General features: G+C 29.5%; 1 protein-coding gene across 1 annotated transcript; it reads right to left on the bottom strand.

Moving 5' to 3' along the window:
- Positions 1–1049: 1049 nt before the first annotated feature.
- On the bottom strand, positions 1050–17658 carry LOC111628170. Its single transcript, XM_023371912.1, has 4 exons — positions 17580–17658; positions 15681–15851; positions 7158–7304; positions 1050–1078 (listed from the first exon to the last, which is right to left on the bottom strand). The coding sequence occupies exons 1-4, from the start codon at positions 17656–17658 to the stop codon at positions 1050–1052; spliced, it is 426 nt and encodes a 141-aa protein (XP_023227680.1).
- Between the last annotated feature and the right edge of the window lie 4089 nt (positions 17659–21747).

Genomic DNA, 21747 nt, shown 5'->3' with positions numbered 1-21747 from the left:
GATTAGCAACTTTTTAGAATGCACTATTTTGAATCAGATTGAGAGTTGCTTTTCTAGATCAATGTTTTAGCAAAATGCATTTCCTTACTTGTTTACATTCTACTTGTGTCATAATGCTTGATGGTGTCATCTTGTTTTTTTACAATGTTTTACATTGTGCTTTTGCAACATCCCATTCTTTAATAGCTAAAGCATATAATTTCTTGTACTCCATTACAACAAAAATTGTAGCAATTTTTTCAAGCAATATAGCTTTTCATTTGCTCATTTTTTCCTAATAAAATGAGCAATTATTTATTGTGACATTGTCACAATGTTGGGCTGCAATTTTTCATCACAATTCTCTCAAATTTAGTAGTGTCTTGCCCCTGTACATCATACTTTCCTATTAACAATGAAGTCATGCTGGTCATTTATCTATGTTCAAGAGAAAATTTTTCAATTGAAATAATGTGACTTCTGGTTTAAACCAGAAGTTCAAATATGGTTAATTGGGCCTCCTGCTCCTAAGCTTTCTGTAACTGGTTTCAACTTTCATCTATCTAACTCCACTCTCAAGATTAAGGAAAGACAGACAGATGTTAGCAGGAAGTTATAGGTTTACAATTTTTGAAAATTGCAGCCCAATTAATGCTTTTTGGGGAAAGAAAAGTTGTTTGAAAACATAGACATCAGCTGTAAAAATATTGAACCCATTTTACTTTGTAGCCTACATAGCAGTATAACAAAAAAAAGAAAGCATTACAAAAGGATAACAGCAAATTTTCAAATTTTCGCCAAAAAATACTTCTTCCTTTTTTGTTGTAACTTGGTGCTCCATCTTACTCTGTTAGAACTGAAGAGTTAAGTAATGCATTGTCCTTCTATAATGTTGTATTTTTCTGGGCAGCCTCAAAGTTGAGAAATGTTAGCTATATATACACACATGCACACACACACACACACTGTGTGTGTTTACAAGTTCAAACAAAATGCAATTTTTTAAATTTATTAATATTTTTTGTTGTGCATGTTTTAGCTGGCAGCACTGACACGACCATATTGTATCATTAAAAATTATTTTCATACATTCTTGATGCTGTTATAAGAGAAAAAAATTATAAATATACTACATATCTTTTATATTTGAAAACTTTTTTATTTTATTGTAAAATAAAACAAAGAAGCAAATTTAATTTTCAATTAATTATTATTCACAATTAATATAATAGAAGAATATATAAAAAGTTTAATACAAATAGGAATAAATTCAAAATAAGGTGTTCAAAATTAAAGCAACAAACAAAAAAACCAGTGTAAAATCAGCAACATGAAATGCTAAAACTTAGGTAATATATAAATCAGCAAAGTGACATCCTATCATACATTTGTCATGCAAGTGACACACTAGCAATGAACCCGTGTGATAAAATGTGATGAACTATATATATACAGCAAAATTGTTTCTGACAATCAATATCTATCATCTGCTAGAACCACTAACAATGAAGAAGTATTCCAGATATACTAGTAGCTTATCAGGCATGTCTCAAAGAAGGCATTTGAATGATTCATTGCAATACAGGGCCATTCATTTATACATTTTTGCCATGTACAGTACATTTTTGTGTGTTGCTTTAATTTTGGACATACACATATTACAGTATATATTTATTCATACACAGATTTATGAAGATAAACTATAGTCCAAATTATATGTAGATCAAACAGCTGGAATTTATACTATTTTTAACCTATAATTTAATTCAACTACAAAAAACTCTATGTTAAAGATAAAAGCTACTATCAACTTATTATAAATTTAATAATTAGAATTAAGAGATATTTTAGAAATATCTGAAAAAATAAGCAACTCGGACCAGAACTTAAGCCTACAACATTGACAATCCAGAAAGATATCATCAGTTATGCTATATGGACTTGTGGTGAAGGTTCTTAGTAAATATTCAAGTTGCATGAACATACTAAAGGTGTCATAAGTATGCACAAACTTGTTCGTGAATGGAATTTCACTGAACAGGTTCATACTATATAAATTCTTGAACATGTTCATGATGTTCAAGAATTTATATAGCATGAACCAAATAATTCCAGATTAAGACCTCTGATTTTGTCTCCATATATACAAATATAACATGTAAAAGTGGACCAATTTCATTCATTTTTAAAGAAATCAAACAATTATTAGAGTACAAAAATTCATGGCCAAATGATCATCTTAAATACTCAGGCTATAAATCTACTAATTTCAATAATTAATACTAAGTAATTTGTCTGGAAAAGAACTGGCCCAGGGCAGAGGTTGTGGGTTGAAAAACAAATGTAGGCCAATGTTATTTAAAATTCACTTTCTTGAGAAAACTAACTTGACAACAGTCATGCATATCTTCATTATGGTAAGTCTGTGGCCAAGTGTTACTTGAAACAGATTGACTGTATAGTTCATGCAATTCAGAGAATCTATGAGAGAATTAGATATAAATTTTACCTCAAAAATGAATATTTGTGAGATCCCAGACAGAAATCAAATTTTATGTTAATGATCACAAGTATCTGGTGGGACAGTTAAACTCTCATATTTCAAAATTAAAATAAAGCAGAGTTAAAATCTTGCTAAAACAATAAAAGTTCTTTCCAACAAAAAGGAAAACAAAAGGTTGAAATTACAAGGGAGAATTTCAAAGTTCAGAGGAATTTTAGCCAATCTGGATCAGGTTAAGTGTCAATAATGACTTCTCCTGTGCTCTGAAAGGTTTTGAACTGTTACCAGGAGACGAAGGAAGACCAATAAGAATGCAGAACAAAGGAGAGAAACCCTTTAAAAACTCATGTTTCAAGGGCATGATGTTCATTGCTCCAAAAATTTGTTCTTCCTCCAAGATCTGCTGTTCACTCTCCAAGTTCTGTCATTTTATCTCCAAGATCCATTCATTCTCCACAAGTCTCTCTCCAAGATCTGTTATATCCGAGCTTAACAAAAGCTCCAGAACTATCACTCCTGCAGAAGACCATCAACAAGGGACTGAGTGTAGACATTTAGGCTTTTACTGGACTCTTCTTAAAAAGAAATATCAAAGGAGAATTGTAATGACAAGAATATAGAANTAATTTTGTAAGTTTTGGTGTTTTATTATATGTTCAATATTTATTTTTTAAATTTTCAATTACTGTATTTATAATTTTTATTGAAAAATATAAATTACACAAATTTTTAATAAGTGATTTATTATGAAATATAGTACTGTATAATAAAATTGCAACTGTTATTTTGTTTATATATTGACAGTATTTGTCTTTAAATGTCATTGTTAAAGAAACAATAATGTTAAATGGGCGTTCATGGTATCAATGTTTATGTAAACCTCAATTAATACGATATAACCACAAATAAAATTCAGTATTGCAAAACTAAGTTTATTTTATATCAGAAACACTTGCTGATGAAAGAATAGAGGATAGAGATTCCATAGCATGTATAATTTGTTTAGTAAAGGCCTAGAATTTTTAGTACTCAATTATATCATGCTTTTTCTTTGTCTTCAAACAAGTGTGATATAATGAGGGGCTACTGTATTAACAAAAACATCATTCTGTATAAATAGCCATATTCTATTTACTTAATAAATTACATCAGTTAACCTTCATTTGGCATATTATACAGAAATATGTAAATCTCGGATAATTTTAAGTTGCGATTATTTCATCCCTTGAATNCTAAACTTGAAGAGCAAGGTCTAAAAAAGGGAAAGCAATGGAATATTGTTAATGAAGTTTATGAACAACTTGAAAGGATTTGCTAAAGCTGCTGGCAAATTTGAGCAAAAATCCTGATCTTGAGGAAGTTGCTACATAAAGTGAGCTCCTATACAGACTACTCACCAAATTATCTCCTCTCATATCAATAGATGTAGAAAGATACTTTTCATTATGTAAGATTTTTGGAAGAGAAGAAAATGCATTTTATTATGCAATCAATTAAGAAATAATTTCATTCACTACAAGTTTCTCACATAGGTTTAGCAATGTGCTAAAAATAATGGCTGAAAAATGTTCAGCCATTATTTTTAGCACATTGCTAAAATAATGACTTGCATTTCACTTATGTTCAATTTAAATCTCATAATACTATACAATATCAATAAAAATCTCATACTATACAAATTTCCGCATTATTTAAACAATGGTTAAATAATTAAATAAACATGCACCTTTTCTATCTTTTTTAGCACCTTCTTTCTATTTTTTGTTTTTAGCAATTTTTTACACCCAAAATTCCTCTCCTTACTAATTAGTTTGTCAAGGACATTAACAGTCTCACTTTAATATAGGATTTTATTAAGATAATCTTTTATTTCTGTTAATATCAGAAAATTTATTTAAAATAAATAAACAAAGCTAAGTTTAATGTATATAATGTGAAGTCATAATGTAGTAAAAAATGGAGAATCATTAAATTCTTTGAATTTTTCTAAAGTTCAAAATGACATTAAAAAATCATATTATTAAATATTACAATTTTTAATCTGGCAATGTTTAAAGATTAATCTTAATAATAAATTTCTTTAATTATTTGATCATAATATCTATATTGTAATTTTTAAACAATGGAACTCAATTATCGAAACAATGATTAACCAAATGTCCAATTATCTGAATCACTACTTATCCATCCTTTCTCTCTCCCACTGATGTCACACTGCAATTCTCCTGTCATGTGACACCTATTTGCTGTGACAGATCCACGGGATCAATAGTATGCTACTTGCATATTGATGAATAAATAAATATAGTACAGTACATGTACGAGGGCAGGCTGAAAAGTAATGCACATATGCTTGTAGAACACAAACAAAAACAAATAGCAAGATTGGGCAAAAATTGCATTAAAGTATAATTCTTAAGCTTCAAAATCATATATTTATTTTTCAACATAGTCACCGTTAAGGCTAACAAATTTCTCCCAACGTGTAACAAGTTTTTTCAGTCCGTCACTGAAAAATTCTCCTGACTTTTCTCGAATCAAGGACTTGACAGCTGCCTTCACCTCATCGTCTGAGGTGTAATGATTTACCTCTTAAGTAGAGGAAACAAATAAAAATCACAAGGCACAAGATCGGGGGAATAAGGAGGGTGTAGAATCGGTTCAAACTTCAGGTTTCGCAGAGCCTCTCCAGTTGCGTGCGAGGTGTGTGGACGAGCGTTGTCATGTTGCAAGATTATTGGTGCCAGGCTGCCTCTAACATATCAAACTCAACATCAGAGGTGTTTTAGAGTCTGTATGTACTGAAAAGAATTAAACATTGCAACAAGGTGCAACGGTAATTATCTGTGGCAGTGATCAGACTTCCGCTGTGTGTTTCATCAACAATTATGGCTTTTCCAGGCTCGCAACCACGAAATTTTATTATCCATCAATTTACAATAGACCTATCAATAGCATCGCCAGCGTAAACAGCCTTTAAATGTAATTTTTTCAGCAGTTAAAAATTCTATGACAGCACGCTGTTTAACTCGCGTTGACATAGCACCAGAACATGTCTCCATATTTCCGCTTCTCAAAATGTACTGAATGAACGCAACAACCTTAAACTGTGCATGCACATAGGGGGGGAATGTTACTTCCATATGCCACCTGGCATGCTTCTGAAAATCATTTCGTTTGTGCTCTACAAGCATGTGTGCATTACTTTTCAGCCTGCCCTTGTACAATATGATGCTGTTTCCCTATAANAAATTAACCAATCTTTCATTGCCTCCAACACCAATAGTGACATGTTGGGGATCACAGACTTTCCACTGTGAAAACTTTTGATAAATTTTAACTTTTCTGAATGCTTTACATGAGGATTATAAAGCCATTTCAAATTAAAGAAACTACTAACTAGCATTGATCTCCAGTTCTCAGTTCATACTTACAAGTTCCTAGTGGAAGCTGTGACTAAACTTGAAGAGCAAGGTCTAAAAAAGGGAAAGCAATGGAATATTGTTAATGAAGTTTATGAACAACTTGAAAGGATTTGCTAAAGCTGCTGGCAAATTTGAGCAAAAATCCTGATCTTGAGGAAGTTGCTACATAAAGTGAGCTCCTATACAGACTACTCACCAAATTATCTCCTCTCATATCAATAGATGTAGAAAGATACTTTTCATTATGTAAGATTTTTGGAAGAGAAGAAAATGCATTTTATTATGCAATCAATTAAGAAATAATTTCATTCACTACAAGTTTCTCACATAGGTTTAGCAATGTGCTAAAAATAATGGCTGAAAAATGTTCAGCCATTATTTTTAGCACATTGCTAAAATAATGACTTGCATTTCACTTATGTTCAATTTAAATCTCATAATACTATACAATATCAATAAAAATCTCATACTATACAAATTTCCGCATTATTTAAACAATGGTTAAATAATTAAATAAACATGCACCTTTTCTATCTTTTTTAGCACCTTCTTTCTATTTTTTGTTTTTAGCAATTTTTTACACCCAAAATTCCTCTCCTTACTAATTAGTTTGTCAAGGACATTAACAGTCTCACTTTAATATAGGATTTTATTAAGATAATCTTTTATTTCTGTTAATATCAGAAAATTTATTTAAAATAAATAAACAAAGCTAAGTTTAATGTATATAATGTGAAGTCATAATGTAGTAAAAAATGGAGAATCATTAAATTCTTTGAATATGTAAGTTGAGAGTAATGGTGGTGTGTTTGCAACACTATAAGAGTTATTATAGGTCTAAACATTACTTTTATCAATGAAAATACTAAGTTTTAAAATAAAATACAAAAGAATATTTTAAATGCTATGTTAAACTAAGAGTCTATCATGTAAAATAAATTTTTTCTGCATTTTCTAATATTAAACCAAAATTGAGTACTGTGTAAATTGTAGGTTGGCATAACACAAAAACATTTATTAAAAATATTCAGTAAATACTTCACATGTCAGATGCACAGATTCTTTTAAACAAATGATAACATGTTCATTTAAAGACTTTTGCAATATAAGTGCTTTATACATTACTAAAATTACTGTTGTTACTTTAATTATAATTCTGTACTTTGCTATCAATTTAAAAATTACTATTGTTTTTTCATTACAATTTTTTTTTCTTAAAGAAGAAATAATAAACATTATCATTATTTTACCTTTTCTGTAACATTTCCCTCTTTCCTGTTCAGTTGGCTTTATATATTTATAATTTATACTACAATCACACAAGCCATGACGACAAATCATGTTTCTGTCAGTTGCTTGACACTCTTCATTAGTCTCACACTTATCATGGTAAGATGCTATTGAAATGATTGAAATTCATTAAAACAATATTGACACAAATCCAATTAATTAAAATTAACTAATTTTTAATAAGTTATTGATAGTTTTAATATCCAAAACATAAAAAATATAATTGATTTCAAACAAATACCTTAGTAATAGATAGGGCCAGTAATATTTTTTATAACAAAAAAATAATAACTAGTTACTAGTAACCTGTAGATAAACAATGATTAATTAATGAGAAATTAAGAAATTAACAGTAGAAATAACAGCTGATTCACATTAGAACAGTTTAACTTTAAAAATATAAAATATGTTACTAATTCTGTATTCTGTATCTGTAAGATACAATACTGAAATATTAAATAAAATATATAAATTTATTTTAATTACTTATAAATGAATTAATAAGAAAGTATTACATAAAAACACTTCAAAATTTTCAAAATCCAAAAATAACACAGTAAAAAATATTGAAGTTTTCTTAAATAATGTTAATAATTATTGTTTTAAATACAATTATAAAAAGCAGAATTATTCCAATAAAGATCTTATGTCTGAGATAGTAAAGAAATTAATCTAATATTCTGAGAAACTTAAATATGTTAACATTTTCTCTCATCATTAAGATGCTCTATTATGAGTCCAATGAATAGTCACAAAAACAATCCTCTTGATGCCAAAGACAAGGTCTGTACTAAAGAACTACTTATATACATAAATAGGTATATATTATATACATATATAGGTGTATGAAGTATTGATATAACATACTCCCTGCAAATATCAAAAACTCACATGTTATAAGTGAGATATATGATTTTAAAATCATATGTTAATTAACATATGACTTCATGTCATATGTTAATAGTGGGATCTTAATAGAATATCAATACAAAAACTTCATAGAATATATGAAAAACTTTGAGCTGCAATTTGAAAAAACTGTAGGCCTATAAATTCCCACTGTCGTCCATCTGTCTGTCTTTCCTTAACACATTGACTACTACTTCATTTTCAATGAAACTTCCCAAAATGCCACAGTTTCATTTTTGCATAAATATATTTTCCTTGTGGATAGAACTCATTTTTATTTTTTTTCACTATTTTTATATTTCATAATTTTTAATGTATAATAATAAATAAATATATAAATAAAATTTTAATTTTTGTCCATTTGGCAATTTTTTTCAATTGAGTTTGCCGTTTTCATTACCATAGAATAGTTACTTTTGACAATAAAGAGATATAATTGTAATAAATTACAAAGTGAATACAATATTAATGGCTTGCTATTTGAGTAAGATTATTCAAATTTTGACAATCCAAAATTTTTGCTTGATAATGAAGATATTTCAGATTGAAAATCAAGAAATTAGTAATTCTAGCATGTTAGAAAATAAACTTGTTGATATGCCTATTTGTGAAGATGAAGATGGGTTGTTGATGATGAAGAAGGAAATGTAATAACTACTGAGGGAGAAATTCAATGGAAAGCTTTTTCTGGAAAGCAGTTCTCTTTTCAGTTTACAGGAAAATCTGGAATTCAAGTAGAAATTGATCTGAATGCCTCTCTGATGAAGATTTATTCATTATTTTTGGATAATGAAATAATCGAAGCAAATAGATATGCAGATAAATATATTAGTAATATTCAAATGAAACCAAAATCAAGATATCTTAAATGGAAAATCTGTTTTTGTTAGTGAAATAAGGAAATTTCTTGGACTTTTATTGTAGATGGATCTTAATAAAAGAGGTTCAATTTCATCACACTGGTCAATGAACTGTGTATTTCTTCTGATATTGTAATTGTACTTTTGGTTAATTGCTTATCTGTATTTGTGTAATTATTTAATAAAAAAAGTAAATTTATTGCTATTATCATCTTTGTTTCACATTATTTTTTTAATATGCAAAATGTAATTATTATTTCATGCCACAAAAACATTATTTCAACTTAAACACAGGCACCACATAATTTAAAACCCATAGAATAATAGATTACATGTATTGTAGATGCATTATATAATGTGATTTAAGGAAACTTCTGTGTATTACACCTATGTTACAAATAGTCCCTTCAGAAGTGTTACTGTATGACACATATATAATATGTGGCAGTCAATGTGTTAATTAAGGTCTGAGTTACAACTGAATATAACTGCATTTGGACAATCTGTCAACAAGGAAAACTTTTCAATTTTAGCATCAAAGGTCTTGGTTCTATTTTGTTTATCAATCTTCATAAATTTTCCTCTCATTCAAGCCTTTGAGTTTGAATAGTAAGTCACAGGAAATGATTTAATGTCATTAAAATGTCTCTTTTCTAGTAACAAGAGAAAATATTTTTTTATCAGTTCCATCTAATTATGTCATAGCAAGATTGTGTTTTGCATTCTCTTTGCTCATATTATGTACAGAACACATTTTACTTTTGAATATAAGTGTGATCAGAAGTACAGTAGAGCATCAATTATTCAAATACTGATCAACCGAAACATCAGTTAATTGAAAGCGTTCCATAAGGCAAATTCAAATTTCCGCTAGTGCTGTGGTGCTGTAATATTTGGCTATGACTTGGGCTACTCCAATATTATTTTTTGTTGTTGTGCATGTTTTAGCTGGCAGCACTGACACGACCATATTGTATCATTAAAAATTATTTCTTTATTTTGCACAAACAAAATAAATATATTGAAAAATATAAAAACAAAAGAAAAAAAAATTATATTTCAGAAGTTAATCTAATATCAAAAATATTCCAATTCAGCAGGACACACGTCGAGAGGGCACTTAAGGACACGCCAGTATTTGAACGAGGCTTTTTTCCTCCCATTGTGAGTGGTGTGTTTTGCTTCAGCTTGTCAGAGAATATAGCCTAAGCAGTTGATATTTTCAGATAAAACCAAGAACAAGAAAGAGCTTTTCTTGTTTTGTATGGTGTTTTTCTGAGGACTGTGCATTGTGCTGAATTGGAACATTTTTGATACTAGAACTTCCAAAATATAATTTTTTTTTGTTTTTATATTTTTTTAATATATTTATTTTGTTTGTGCAAAATAAAGAAATAATTTTTAATAATACAATAGCCACAATTATTATTTTAAAAAAATTTTCGTTAGGCTTAACATTGACGAAAATTCAACAGAGAAAAATTTCAACATGAGATAGGTTAATATATTTTTTCATACATGATCAGTTATTCAAACAACCACAGTCCCGAACTGTTTTGGATAATCGATGCTCTACTGTATTTAGTAAAAAAGGCCAGTCTTGTATTAGTTGTAAATGTCTGTGTCTTTGTATTCAAGCCATTTCAACTGATATTTGCAGGTAATATTCATTCACAATGTTATACTACGTTTGCACACAATCCACGACTCACTTCAATCTCGATTTACCTACAATCTGGATTTGTGACTGTCGCTAGTCGAACGTCGTGCTGTTCGCACAGGCAGTCCGCTCGAGAAGAACCTGGCTATTACACACAATCATAAAAATGATGTAACTACGCGGTAAGTCACAAACACCAACAAACAAAATGGAAGTTTTGGTTAGAAATAAATACTTTTTCTTGCCATACATCTAATAATAGACAGATGTCGTCGTCTCTCCAGATGTCTTTTTTATTTCTCTGTCGATAGCCCGANATACAATTATAAAAAGCAGAATTATTCCAATAAAGATCTTATGTCTGAGATAGTAAAGAAATTAATCTAATATTCTGAGAAACTTAAATATGTTAACATTTTCTCTCATCATTAAGATGCTCTATTATGAGTCCAATGAATAGTCACAAAAACAATCCTCTTGATGCCAAAGACAAGGTCTGTACTAAAGAACTACTTATATACATAAATAGGTATATATTATATACATATATAGGTGTATGAAGTATTGATATAACATACTCCCTGCAAATATCAAAAACTCACATGTTATAAGTGAGATATATGATTTTAAAATCATATGTTAATTAACATATGACTTCATGTCATATGTTAATAGTGGGATCTTAATAGAATATCAATACAAAAACTTCATAGAATATATGAAAAACTTTGAGCTGCAATTTGAAAAAACTGTAGGCCTATAAATTCCCACTGTCGTCCATCTGTCTGTCTTTCCTTAACACATTGACTACTACTTCATTTTCAATGAAACTTCCCAAAATGCCACAGTTTCATTTTTGCATAAATATATTTTCCTTGTGGATAGAACTCATTTTTATTTTTTTTCACTATTTTTATATTTCATAATTTTTAATGTATAATAATAAATAAATATATAAATAAAATTTTAATTTTTGTCCATTTGGCAATTTTTTTCAATTGAGTTTGCCGTTTTCATTACCATAGAATAGTTACTTTTGACAATAAAGAGATATAATTGTAATAAATTACAAAGTGAATACAATATTAATGGCTTGCTATTTGAGTAAGATTATTCAAATTTTGACAATCCAAAATTTTTGCTTGATAATGAAGATATTTCAGATTGAAAATCAAGAAATTAGTAATTCTAGCATGTTAGAAAATAAACTTGTTGATATGCCTATTTGTGAAGATGAAGATGGGTTGTTGATGATGAAGAAGGAAATGTAATAACTACTGAGGGAGAAATTCAATGGAAAGCTTTTTCTGGAAAGCAGTTCTCTTTTCAGTTTACAGGAAAATCTGGAATTCAAGTAGAAATTGATCTGAATGCCTCTCTGATGAAGATTTATTCATTATTTTTGGATAATGAAATAATCGAAGCAAATAGATATGCAGATAAATATATTAGTAATATTCAAATGAAACCAAAATCAAGATATCTTAAATGGAAAATCTGTTTTTGTTAGTGAAATAAGGAAATTTCTTGGACTTTTATTGTAGATGGATCTTAATAAAAGAGGTTCAATTTCATCACACTGGTCAATGAACTGTGTATTTCTTCTGATATTGTAATTGTACTTTTGGTTAATTGCTTATCTGTATTTGTGTAATTATTTAATAAAAAAAGTAAATTTATTGCTATTATCATCTTTGTTTCACATTATTTTTTTAATATGCAAAATGTAATTATTATTTCATGCCACAAAAACATTATTTCAACTTAAACACAGGCACCACATAATTTAAAACCCATAGAATAATAGATTACATGTATTGTAGATGCATTATATAATGTGATTTAAGGAAACTTCTGTGTATTACACCTATGTTACAAATAGTCCCTTCAGAAGTGTTACTGTATGACACATATATAATATGTGGCAGTCAATGTGTTAATTAAGGTCTGAGTTACAACTGAATATAACTGCATTTGGACAATCTGTCAACAAGGAAAACTTTTCAATTTTAGCATCAAAGGTCTTGGTTCTATTTTGTTTATCAATCTTCATAAATTTTCCTCTCATTCAAGCCTTTGAGTTTGAATAGTAAGTCACAGGAAATGATTTAATGTCATTAAAATGTCTCTTTTCTAGTAACAAGAGAAAATATTTTTTTATCAGTTCCATCTAATTATGTCATAGCAAGATTGTGTTTTGCATTCTCTTTGCTCATATTATGTACAGAACACATTTTACTTTTGAATATAAGTGTGATCAGAAGTACAGTAGAGCATCAATTATTCAAATACTGATCAACCGAAACATCAGTTAATTGAAAGCGTTCCATAAGGCAAATTCAAATTTCCGCTAGTGCTGTGGTGCTGTAATATTTGGCTATGACTTGGGCTACTCCAATATTATTTTTTGTTGTTGTGCATGTTTTAGCTGGCAGCACTGACACGACCATATTGTATCATTAAAAATTATTTCTTTATTTTGCACAAACAAAATAAATATATTGAAAAATATAAAAACAAAAGAAAAAAAAATTATATTTCAGAAGTTAATCTAATATCAAAAATATTCCAATTCAGCAGGACACACGTCGAGAGGGCACTTAAGGACACGCCAGTATTTGAACGAGGCTTTTTTCCTCCCATTGTGAGTGGTGTGTTTTGCTTCAGCTTGTCAGAGAATATAGCCTAAGCAGTTGATATTTTCAGATAAAACCAAGAACAAGAAAGAGCTTTTCTTGTTTTGTATGGTGTTTTTCTGAGGACTGTGCATTGTGCTGAATTGGAACATTTTTGATACTAGAACTTCCAAAATATAATTTTTTTTTGTTTTTATATTTTTTTAATATATTTATTTTGTTTGTGCAAAATAAAGAAATAATTTTTAATAATACAATAGCCACAATTATTATTTTAAAAAAATTTTCGTTAGGCTTAACATTGACGAAAATTCAACAGAGAAAAATTTCAACATGAGATAGGTTAATATATTTTTTCATACATGATCAGTTATTCAAACAACCACAGTCCCGAACTGTTTTGGATAATCGATGCTCTACTGTATTTAGTAAAAAAGGCCAGTCTTGTATTAGTTGTAAATGTCTGTGTCTTTGTATTCAAGCCATTTCAACTGATATTTGCAGGTAATATTCATTCACAATGTTATACTACGTTTGCACACAATCCACGACTCACTTCAATCTCGATTTACCTACAATCTGGATTTGTGACTGTCGCTAGTCGAACGTCGTGCTGTTCGCACAGGCAGTCCGCTCGAGAAGAACCTGGCTATTACACACAATCATAAAAATGATGTAACTACGCGGTAAGTCACAAACACCAACAAACAAAATGGAAGTTTTGGTTAGAAATAAATACTTTTTCTTGCCATACATCTAATAATAGACAGATGTCGTCGTCTCTCCAGATGTCTTTTTTATTTCTCTGTCGATAGCCCGACACGTGTTCTGCAGCCATCCTGTACTTTCTCGCACACGTGTGATTGTGGGATCTCTCTTATGACTGGATCTAGTTTCAAGAACTCTCTCCAGTTGATCGTGATTGAACCTCGTTTCAGTCGAGATTGAAACAGTCGAGAGCGTTCGCACCACGCAACAGGTTCCGACCTTAGTCACAATCTAGATCGAAATGCTCGGTGCAAACGGGGTATTAGGACCAACATTAGCTTCCTTACTACTAACAACCTTAAAAACAACATAACACTTTAAACTGGTCTAGCCAGAAAGAATTTGCAATAAAGTAAATCACCACAAAGTTGTTTATTGTTGAATACCTGCCTTTGCTTTGATTAACAATAATGGACCAGTGATTAGCAACTTTTTAGAATGCACTATTTTGAATCAGATTGAGAGTTGCTTTTCTAGATCAATGTTTTAGCAAAATGCATTTCCTTACTTGTTTACATTCTACTTGTGTCATAATGCTTGATGGTGTCATCTTGTTTTTTTACAATGTTTTACATTGTGCTTTTGCAACATCCCATTCTTTAATAGCTAAAGCATATAATTTCTTGTACTCCATTACAACAAAAATTGTAGCAATTTTTTCAAGCAATATAGCTTTTCATTTGCTCATTTTTTCCTAATAAAATGAGCAATTATTTATTGTGACATTGTCACAATGTTGGGCTGCAATTTTTCATCACAATTCTCTCAAATTTAGTAGTGTCTTGCCCCTGTACATCATACTTTCCTATTAACAATGAAGTCATGCTGGTCATTTATCTATGTTCAAGAGAAAATTTTTCAATTGAAATAATGTGACTTCTGGTTTAAACCAGAAGTTCAAATATGGTTAATTGGGCCTCCTGCTCCTAAGCTTTCTGTAACTGGTTTCAACTTTCATCTATCTAACTCCACTCTCAAGATTAAGGAAAGACAGACAGATGTTAGCAGGAAGTTATAGGTTTACAATTTTTGAAAATTGCAGCCCAATTAATGCTTTTTGGGGAAAGAAAAGTTGTTTGAAAACATAGACATCAGCTGTAAAAATATTGAACCCATTTTACTTTGTAGCCTACATAGCAGTATAACAAAAAAAAGAAAGCATTACAAAAGGATAACAGCAAATTTTCAAATTTTCGCCAAAAAATACTTCTTCCTTTTTTGTTGTAACTTGGTGCTCCATCTTACTCTGTTAGAACTGAAGAGTTAAGTAATGCATTGTCCTTCTATAATGTTGTATTTTTCTGGGCAGCCTCAAAGTTGAGAAATGTTAGCTATATATACACACATGCACACACACACACACACTGTGTGTGTTTACAAGTTCAAACAAAATGCAATTTTTTAAATTTATTAATATTTTATGATGTAATTTAAAGAAAAAAGGTACTGAACATTCATGTTATAATTGCTGCAATTATTAATTATTATTCAGATATATAACTGGTGTGACAAACAATTCTAAAGTATACAAAAAAAAAAAAAAATTTCAGATTTATGAACAATAATACATCTGAAATATTTATAAAAAATAAAATAGATTCATAAAATAAATAGTACTGTAACTGTACATCAATATTTTAAATGACATACCTATTTCATAACACTTTCCAAGAATCCAATGGGATTTCCAATGCAGTCTAAATTGATATAAATTTACATATATGTTTTTGTTATCACAGTCACATTTATTATTGATGCATCTCATTTTAGTTTCATTTCTTAAGCAATCAAAATCATCTTCACAAAACATTCCTTTAGTCACTAATAAAAAATATTACATTATTATTAATTATGAAAGTTTATTAAAAATTCATATAGGTTAATTATCAATAATTAATACAGTATTTTAGGACAACAATAGGAATAAAATACAGTACTTTTATTCCTATCATTGTCTTTCAAACTACCAGTGTAAGTGAAACAATAACTTCATCAAGATCTAAATAAACAAAACAGGTGGACAGATCAATTATCATTTGTTTCCTTTGATATTAAGGTTGATATTAAAGGTTGTTTATTGGTTTTAAGTACTGTCTCCTCATTTATAAGTTTCTGTGAATTTGAAATTTCATACTTTTATGTAAATTGATTGTATTCTGTCAATTCACATAAAAGTGTGAAATTTCAAATTCACTGTGTAATGAGTAAGGAAAATATTTTATTTCTGAATGGAAAGTTCTAAAATTTTTATACAGTAATAACTCTATTTTGCTTTTTAGAGAATTTTTACTCTAATTTTGTAAGTTTTGGTGTTTTATTATATGTTCAATATTTATTTTTTAAATTTTCAATTACTGTATTTATAATTTTTATTGAAAAATATAAATTACACAAATTTTTAATAAGTGATTTATTATGAAATATAGTACTGTATAATAAAATTGCAACTGTTATTTTGTTTATATATTGACAGTATTTGTCTTTAAATGTCATTGTTAAAGAAACAATAATGTTAAATGGGCGTTCATGGTATCAATGTTTATGTAAACCTCAATTAATACGATATAACCACAAATAAAATTCAGTATTGCAAAACTAAGTTTATTTTATATCAGAAACACTTGCTGATGAAAGAATAGAGGATAGAGATTCCATAGCATGTATAATTTGTTTAGTAAAGGCCTAGAATTTTTAGTACTCAATTATATCATGCTTTTTCTTTGTCTTCAAACAAGTGTGATATAATGAGGGGCTACTGTATTAACAAAAACATCATTCTGTATAAATAGCCATATTCTATTTACTTAATAAATTACATCAGTTAACCTTCATTTGGCATATTATACAGAAATATGTAAATCTCGGATAATTTTAAGTTGCGATTATTTCATCCCTTGAATTTCAAGCTAACAAGGATATCCTGTATAAGTTTTAATTATAAGTATTAAAAAAATTTTCAAGTATTAGAATATTAAATGTTGGCAATTAAGATTCATTATAATAATTTTATGAACATTACAAAAAAATCACAACAGAATTACTTTATTTCATTTTCAAATGGACTGTTTGATAATTAAATTTTAATTATGTATATTAATATTTTAATCAATTCATTTATAATAGTTTATAAGAATGATTTGAAAATTCTCAATAAAATTTAACTTTTGTTATAATTTGTCATTTAATAAAAATAATAATACTATTCTTATTTTGCATATAGTTTTTATAACTAAGTGATTACATCATAATAAAATTATATTCACAGTAAAATCTTATAATAATCATTTAAAACATATGAATGTTAATTATGATCAGCAAGTTTATTGTTATTATTATTTTCATTCAAATTTAAAATTTTTTTATTTAAATTCTTTGAATTTTTCTAAAGTTCAAAATGACATTAAAAAATCATATTATTAAATATTACAATTTTTAATCTGGCAATGTTTAAAGATTAATCTTAATAATAAATTTCTTTAATTATTTGATCATAATATCTATATTGTAATTTTTAAACAATGGAACTCAATTATCGAAACAATGATTAACCAAATGTCCAATTATCTGAATCACTACTTATCCATCCTTTCTCTCTCCCACTGATGTCACACTGCAATTCTCCTGTCATGTGACACCTATTTGCTGTGACAGATCCACGGGATCAATAGTATGCTACTTGCATATTGATGAATAAATAAATATAGTACAGTACATGTACGAGGGCAGGCTGAAAAGTAATGCACATATGCTTGTAGAACACAAACAAAAACAAATAGCAAGATTGGGCAAAAATTGCATTAAAGTATAATTCTTAAGCTTCAAAATCATATATTTATTTTTCAACATAGTCACCGTTAAGGCTAACAAATTTCTCCCAACGTGTAACAAGTTTTTTCAGTCCGTCACTGAAAAATTCTCCTGACTTTTCTCGAATCAAGGACTTGACAGCTGCCTTCACCTCATCGTCTGAGGTGTAATGATTTACCTCTTAAGTAGAGGAAACAAATAAAAATCACAAGGCACAAGATCGGGGGAATAAGGAGGGTGTAGAATCGGTTCAAACTTCAGGTTTCGCAGAGCCTCTCCAGTTGCGTGCGAGGTGTGTGGACGAGCGTTGTCATGTTGCAAGATTATTGGTGCCAGGCTGCCTCTAACATATCAAACTCAACATCAGAGGTGTTTTAGAGTCTGTATGTACTGAAAAGAATTAAACATTGCAACAAGGTGCAACGGTAATTATCTGTGGCAGTGATCAGACTTCCGCTGTGTGTTTCATCAACAATTATGGCTTTTCCAGGCTCGCAACCACGAAATTTTATTATCCATCAATTTACAATAGACCTATCAATAGCATCGCCAGCGTAAACAGCCTTTAAATGTAATTTTTTCAGCAGTTAAAAATTCTATGACAGCACGCTGTTTAACTCGCGTTGACATAGCACCAGAACATGTCTCCATATTTCCGCTTCTCAAAATGTACTGAATGAACGCAACAACCTTAAACTGTGCATGCACATAGGGGGGGAATGTTACTTCCATATGCCACCTGGCATGCTTCTGAAAATCATTTCGTTTGTGCTCTACAAGCATGTGTGCATTACTTTTCAGCCTGCCCTTGTACAATATGATGCTGTTTCCCTATAATTTCATTCTTTACATGTTAATCCACTTAAATTTTTGATTATTCAAATCACCTTCAAACAAATCAATTTGGATAATTGGAGTTTTGTACTAACGAAATATTTCAAGAAATATGAACATTTAATTTCAATAAAAATGTTTTGATCCAATTTATTAAATTATTACAGTTAAAAATCTCATCAAGAAATATATGTAAATATAATTATAATCCAAATTATTTGTAAATGAAACAATGTAAACTGTTTAATAATAATACAATAAATATAAGTACAACTTTTAACAAAGAAAGAATCTTTCCTTCAGTCATTTCCTTCTGTTGTTCGCACCATCAGCAGCACTTATTATTAATTTTACTTGAAATGTAAACTGCTACATTACTTGCATATATTTCAAAGTTATAATTGTTGACCATTATATAATTTTGTATTAAAAATATACAATATTACTATTTTATAGAAGATTTAATAACCAAAATTTTTAATGAAATTAAAAATTAATTTTGGTTATTAAATCTTCTATAAAATAGTAATATTGTATATTTTAAATAATTCAGAAGTATCTGGAAGAAAAGACTGACTGACCCAGGACGACTCAAACTCAGTCCTTATGGAGTGAGTGATTATGTTACCAATTACACTAGCCAGACTTATTTAATCTTTGCCTTCAAAAATATATATGAATTAAGATTATAATATAATCACACAAGACAATTGTCATATTGATCAGCAAAATATTTGTTAATTAACATTTGATTCATAGCATTTAACCAGTTGCAATATTCACTCTTGCATGATATATATGTAACAACAAACTACAGTCCAAATCATAACTACATTCTCAACAGTTGTACAGTACATTGGTTTCTTATAGTCAATTCCGCTTAATTGGACACATTGGGACTAATCCATTCTGGTCCAATTAAGCAGTTGCCCCAATTAAACAAACTAATAATAAGTTCTAAAATATAATATGTAATATTATATTTTAGAAAATAAAATAAAATAAAAAACTCTTCAAACCTTTAACCGGAATGCTTCTATTTTTAGAATTGCGAACGTTTTCGTCGCCCCTCCTGGGCACTTCTTCAGGCTATAACGAATGGGCCTTTAATATTCAAATAAACATTCGATACAAATCTCTTCCAAATTCTATCATTTAAAATCGTTATTCATCCTTTTAAACACTGTAATCTACCTTATCCTTGTAACTCTTTTGTTTCATTTGATTTCCTTATTTTAAAAGTTGCCATCCACCTATAGTATTCTTTTTGGTTCTCTGTGAGACCTTTCAAGAGGATTTCTATGTCAGGAATATAAGACGAGGCAGCTCAGGTCATTGCAGGTTTAGGTATGTATGAGGGTTCAATTAAGTTTTGATAACACCTCTTTGGCAAACTCAGGAACTTGAATGTTGTCCCACACTACAAATGGACACTTTTTTATTTTTGATTCTCTGGGAACTTGAAACCTAAATATCCAGTTTATCTTTCTGTTATAATGTTGTCTCAGATTACCACTCAATCTTTGCTGGATCTTGGATAGTTTGGCATTTTCGATAGTCAAGGATCTTGGGTGTTGTAAAAATAATGCCTCTTCAGTTGCTATAAGCCTTGCCAAGTTAAAATATAGTGATTTTTTAGTGCTTTTAATGGCCCTATTTAAGCACATCCATCTTACTTTTTTAAGGATTCGTTCATTTCCAGGTGGCAGATGTATACGATAAATAGACATGGGAAATACCCCATTCTCTTTACATTTTTGAAGAAATTCTAGTTTGGCCCTTGCCTTCTAAAAATAGAAGCACTCCGGTTAAAAGTTTGAAGAGTTTTTTATTTTATTTTATTTAAACACCGATGTGTAGAGAGATTGTATGTAGGTAAATAAATAAGTAGTAAAAAAATGATAATTAGGTACCTATTTTAATGTTTTATTAAACCAAAATACAGAAAATATTTGTACTATAAACTTGCCAGACTCACGACAATAGATAACAGATTCACATCATGCTAGTGTTGCCAAATATTAGTAGTAACATACACAAGGATCGACAGTTTGATCAGGAATGTATCGAACGATCTTTCCTTTCTCCCTTTTTAGTTAGAATGTGTTTGAGTTTGTCTAAAAGTCACAATTATGGACTTTCTTTGAGCACAGTTTTTTCTATTTGGAGATGGGCCACTTTAGTGGGAGCATCCGTAGAATCTGCCAGCTCCAGATGCTGGAGCATCCCAACAATTGGATGTCTGCTGTCTGAGTCTAGACATAATCATGCACACAACACCTTCCAAACTCTAGACTCTAGCTGTCTTCCAACTTGGTTGGTAGGGAACTCTAGCTGTCTTCCAACTTGGTTGAGAGACTTCAAAAAATTGTCCTGGAGTCTTTGTCCCTTTGCTTTTAAAGGGATTGTCCAGTCCAATCCAAAGCAGAGTCAGTAGCTTGCATTCAGGTCCACCTTAGACAGGATCCCAGTGTGATATATCCTGCTATGCTAAACCCCTCTGGAAAAACCAAACTCCCCGAGCAAAAGACAAAATTGCTTTGTCTCCGCCAACCGTTAGGCATACACAACATTAGTGTACATAGTGTTGATATATTTTCGGAAGATCCCTAAAATATATCAAAAATTGTTAAATTTTTTTCTGCTACTGTCCCAATTAAGTGTTTAAATTATGTATTAGTTCATTAGTTTGGTTTTCATTCTTTGAGATTTGGCCCAATAAAACGGCTGCCCCAATTAACAGGTGGCCCAATTAAGCGAAATCGACTGTATTCTAAACAAGCTAATGACTAAAACTTTTCTTTCATCTATTGGAATATAACAAGGGCTCAAATCTCAGGGTTAAAACATTAATTCATTTATTAATTTCATATTTCTTTCATTGATGTCGTAAGTCTGAGGTTTGAGCTTAGTTATATTTCAGTAGATAAAAGAAAAGTTGTGATTGTCAAATAATCAGAATATAACTAGATGTGTTATATACACAGTCTGATTTGATTCATTTAAAAGAAATTATCAAAATCTGATTTCAATTTAACTCAAAAAATTAGATCTAATCAGTAGTTAATTAGAGTTT

This window comes from Centruroides sculpturatus, unplaced genomic scaffold (assembly GCF_000671375.1).
Source record: "Centruroides sculpturatus isolate CEXI.00-Female unplaced genomic scaffold, Cexi_2.0 scaffold503, whole genome shotgun sequence".
Lineage (NCBI taxonomy): Eukaryota > Metazoa > Arthropoda > Arachnida > Scorpiones > Buthidae > Centruroides > Centruroides sculpturatus.
This window is presented reverse-complemented; position numbering and strand designations above follow the sequence as displayed.